We start from the raw sequence: 4512 nt of genomic DNA on the forward strand, positions 1-4512 counted from the left end.
TATAAAGTACGGATGGGTATTTGAGGTAAAATAAAATTCAGAAGTTAAAATGGCAAATTTTGAAAAGTTAAATGGACAAATTGAGTTTTTCTCCTAAAAGTATTTTTTATTTTTTTTTATAAACCAAACACCAAAAATAAAAAATTATTTTTTGAAACACATTTTGTATATAAGCAAACAGATCATAAGTATTGGTCCAAACTTGGGCCAAGCCTAGTGAAGAAGGGTTGTGGATCAAGGCTTAGGCCCACTAGTCCAATAACTGCAATTATGGAAAGATAGCTCAAGAGCTTCATCGGACCCGTTATTAAGAATCTATTAATAAATCTAACTATTATCATATATAATGCCAATTTTAATATTGATTAAGTCGTGAAAAACAAAGTTAAATATGATAAGAAATAATAAGCGAACATAGGATTGATGTAATTCGATCATAGTGTGTGATCTATCTTCACATAGAGAGTTAAAACAATTTTACTATGAAAGTAATGTATCTTGGATCACAGTTCACTTACAATCAGTTTAGGCTTAAGAATAAAGAAGCCTAAAGATCAAAACGGGAAACTATGAAAGGCGAGAGACTCTCTGGTCTAAGCCTCTTAGATACTTTCTCGATAACTCTCATTTGGACATTAATTAAGGGAAGATTTTATGAGAGAGTGATAAGTCTTCTAAAAACCATTTGAATGCGGTCTCGATTGAAGTATGTCCACTAACCTCTGAAACTGATATCTTGATATCTAGAACAAATGATCCCTAAAGATGCAGATATTTTCAAATGTGTCAACTTCAATCTCTATAAATAGGGGTGACCCTTCACTCTCTAAGTATATGAAAAATATTTCATAGAATACATCTTCTCTCTTCTGATTTCTGGCGAGCAACGAAAGAACTCACGTGAGAGATATCTTATACTTTTTAACAGTCTTCTATTTTACAAGTTTCCTGACTATTGAAAACTCTCCCACAGTTACAAATTTATTGTGGTATCTTTATAACAATAGAAGGAAATTGAAATAATATAATGTCTTTGATAGAGACCTAAAATATCTGCAATACACGCAGTTGCACTCTCTCTATTCTAGAAAAAGCTGTCAAAAAAAAAAAAAAGAAATATATCTTGAAGAAGCTACCAAGTTAGAGCTTTGCCCCCCACCCCCACCCCCACCCCACCAGCTTACTAAAAAAAAAAATTGCCTTTGAATTTTTTTTCAAGTTATCTGAGAGGAGTCAAATTCTAATTATAACGACCACAAATCTAAAAATCATGATATATTTGGACAATTAATTACCATAAAATAATAATGGGAAATAAAGTGGGTAGCTAGAAATGAACTCTTTGATTACACAGAGGAAGCCTTGTTTGAGACTGCATGTTACACAGAAAATTGCTGAGAAACCAAAGAAACCCAACTGCTAGTACTGTATTTTACAAAGGCACTACGAGATAGAAGCATGCATGGACATGAACACAAACATATAGAGCCGTAATTAAGGGACAGGATAGGATTTGTTGTTGCACATGCACTTGTAAGCCATGGGGCAGGTCTCCGCCTCCGCCAGCAACGCGCAGACGAAGCTCACCATCACCAGCCGGCATGGCGAGCACGACCCGCACGCGTGCGAGCAGTCGGGCAGCCTCGAACCTGCTACTTGTAGCGTGTCACCCGCTCTAAGTCGCTGCCTCCCCAATGCAGGAAATTCCTGTGATTTCGCTTGACGGTCGTCCCCGGTGGTTGTGACACCAGCGGCTGTTGGATGGCGGTGTCCACGACCTGTAGATCATACAGGCCATTAATTTGTGTTTATTTCTTTGAAAAAATCTCTATCAAAGAGGCAATAAATGATCTTACCGGAGTGTTGGGGAACGATGTGCCTTGCAGACATTGCTGCCGGAAGAGAAACAACGGCGAGAAGAACAACGATCCAACAAAAACCCTTCATGGCAATTGAAGACATACACGATATATCGATCACCAGCGCTGCTTTCCTATCTTGAATTTCTATCAGATAGAGCTGTAAATTAATGGGAGCAAGAGTTGGTATATTTATAGGGTTGGAGAGGTGATGGAAATGAACTTAAAGAAGGGTATTGAATCAAGTCACAGGCAAAAGTGGAAACTCACATGAAATAGAAGGTGAAACGAAGAGGACAAAGATAGGGTTTCACAGAGCTGGGCCGGGGCTAAAGCTTGAACACTCTGTGATGAGCTTCATTCATTCATATGGCTCGCCATGGAAGTTTAATCAATTTTCTTAACTTAATGTTGATGATGAAGGGTTCTTACTTTTAGGGTTTTAATTACTTTTGGGGTTCTTCTACGTGAGTTTCTCTGTTGACTTCAATGAATGAGTGAGCAAGAATGTACAGACAGCCATAAATGAGCCTCCCAAGCTCACCATATTATACAGATATATATGGGGGTATATATAAGAGCTTAATGTACGTGTACATAATAAATATTATGCTGAGGGTTTAATGTGACAGCCATTAATGTGTTCTCTATCTCATGGAAAGAAAAAACTGGTCATTAATTCTAACTTTAAAACTGCTTACTTTACCTTCTATATATGGCAACATATATTAGATGCATTGTTTGGGTAGTGATGTTAAGTGAGTCTGGTTCGGCAGGGTCTAAGAGTTTCCTTAGGCCCAGTTGAGTCGGCTTGTAGGCCTGATAGGTCGGGCCAAGCTAATATCTCGAGAGCCTACACATTTTTGTTGATTACAAAATTTTAAATATTAAATATTAAATATGATCATTTCAAAAAGGGTTGCTGATTTTAGTTTATATCAAAGAATTTGTTAAGTGAATTAATTTTTAATTTTGAAAAAATTAAAATTAGTTAGAACCTGTGGCCTGCCCGATTGGGCTAGCATAGGGCCAACCTACTGTAGGGCACTGGCCTTAGCTCGGCCAAGCTCGTTTTCTCTCACAAAGTTATACGAGTGGAAAATATATTATTATAAATTTTTTTAAATAAATTACATCTCTTATTTTTTAAAAATTACATTGATTGCTCGTATTGTTCAGAAGTTATATTGAATTAGTTTATGAGGTTAAATTCATGTTACGCCAATTATTAGTTTATATCGGATTCGCTTATTGGGGTGGTGGGCCTTGTAGTGTCGTTTGTTCTAGCCATTTACTTGGGAAAAATAGTAGAACTCACCACAATTGAAAAAGTCTCCAAGAGATTAGAAAAGAATTGAAATAATTTATGGGTGACCAAGAAGTTTCTAGAAGAGTACACGAAAGGTCTTCCAAAAGATCTGACAAGAATCACTGGGGTGAAACAAACACTAAAACCCATCCTCCAAAAGACATAGAATCCATAAAAAATAGGAAAGAATGAGGAAAGAATATTGGTGGTTTAATACTCTTCCCTATGTGTTAATACTTTAGGTGATTCAAAATGTATTTGATTATTGCATTTTATGTTTGCAATTGAGTTTCATGTGAATTTGCATTTATATTTCATTTGCATTTCATTTGGTTATCTGTTGTATATACATTATGATGATATATATATATGGTGGGCCAAGTTTTTATTAGCAGCCCAGCCCAAGCTCGCATTTGGCCCATGTCTCTATTGCTTGGCCCAAGTTTCCAGCGCCCAAGTATATAAGGGCTTGTTCATGCCCTAACCAACGGATGTTTTGCGATCTCTCTCTCGTTTGAAACCCTAAATCTGCAACCAACGGACACATCATGAATCCTTTCTGTTCTTTGGCAATAATCGGCTTCAGGTATCTGCAAATCACCTATGGCATGTGAGATTGGTCGGTAAGAAGCTTGTTTCGTTTCTGTTACTAGTTCTGAAATCGAGTTGTATTTTCATTGTAGTTTGCTTTTGTTTTAATTCTGATAGCTTTGTTTCTTGAGGGATTTAGATGTAATCTTGGTTGTGTAATCACCTATACATTTCTAGTGGATTGACTAGAGGCGGAGCCTCTGCCGTGAGTAGGATCTTTCGATCCAAACACGTATATGCTGTGTTCTTTATTTTTCTATTGTGTGCGTGGTGTTGTGGTGTTGTATTTTTTCGATTTTGTTCGATTATTCGTTTTGGATCTTGGTACTGTCAAATCTGGTTGTGTGTTTAGTTCACAGGTTTCTCAACAAGTGGTATCAGAGCCACTCGAGGGCGAACCAGATCCATCGACGATCAGATCCGAGAACTCGATCTTGAAGGTGATCAGTAAGATCTGAAAGGTCGCGTCGCTTTCGGAAGATTGAAGGCTGCAATTGGTTATCCGATTCTATAAGTATTTGGTATCCTTTGATCTTGTTGTTCGGTAAGATATCTTGGATTGGTTTTTTTGTTATCCTATTATGCTTGCTGATTTCGTTTATGAGATTTGTTCCTTGCTATTGATTTCTTGTTGTTCTTGAACTTACTTAGGATTGTAACGAGCACGTTTATTTTTGTTGTAATCCTTACTGTGTTCTTGAATTTGTTTTGTAAATCAAGATAGGATTTGGAGAGTCAGTTTTGTAGTTTCTG

At 36.9% G+C, this 4512-nt stretch overlaps 1 protein-coding gene across 1 annotated transcript; it reads right to left on the minus strand.

Annotated features, from left to right (window-relative positions):
* Positions 1-1333: 1333 nt before the first annotated feature.
* Positions 1334-2333, minus strand: LOC127812093 (protein EPIDERMAL PATTERNING FACTOR 1-like). The gene is made up of 2 exons (XM_052352414.1): positions 1857-2333; positions 1334-1778 (listed from the first exon to the last, which is right to left on the minus strand). The coding sequence occupies exons 1-2, from the start codon at positions 1960-1962 to the stop codon at positions 1495-1497; spliced, it is 390 nt and encodes a 129-aa protein (XP_052208374.1). The 5' UTR covers positions 1963-2333; the 3' UTR covers positions 1334-1494.
* Positions 2334-4512: the final 2179 nt, after the last annotated feature.

Source organism: Diospyros lotus, chromosome 10 (genome assembly GCF_014633365.1).
Source record: "Diospyros lotus cultivar Yz01 chromosome 10, ASM1463336v1, whole genome shotgun sequence".
NCBI classification, from domain to species: Eukaryota; Viridiplantae; Streptophyta; class Magnoliopsida; order Ericales; family Ebenaceae; genus Diospyros; species Diospyros lotus.

Excerpts from the sequence above, each read along its gene's own strand:
- LOC127812093 (XM_052352414.1), bottom strand. The coding sequence starts at position 1,962 with ATGTCTTCAATTGCCATGAAGGGTTTTTGTTGGATCGTTGTTCTTCTC. Across the intron at positions 1,779-1,856 it reads CATCGTTCCCCAACACTCCG|GTCGTGGACACCGCCATCCA; the intron begins GTAAGATCATTT and ends TATGATCTACAG.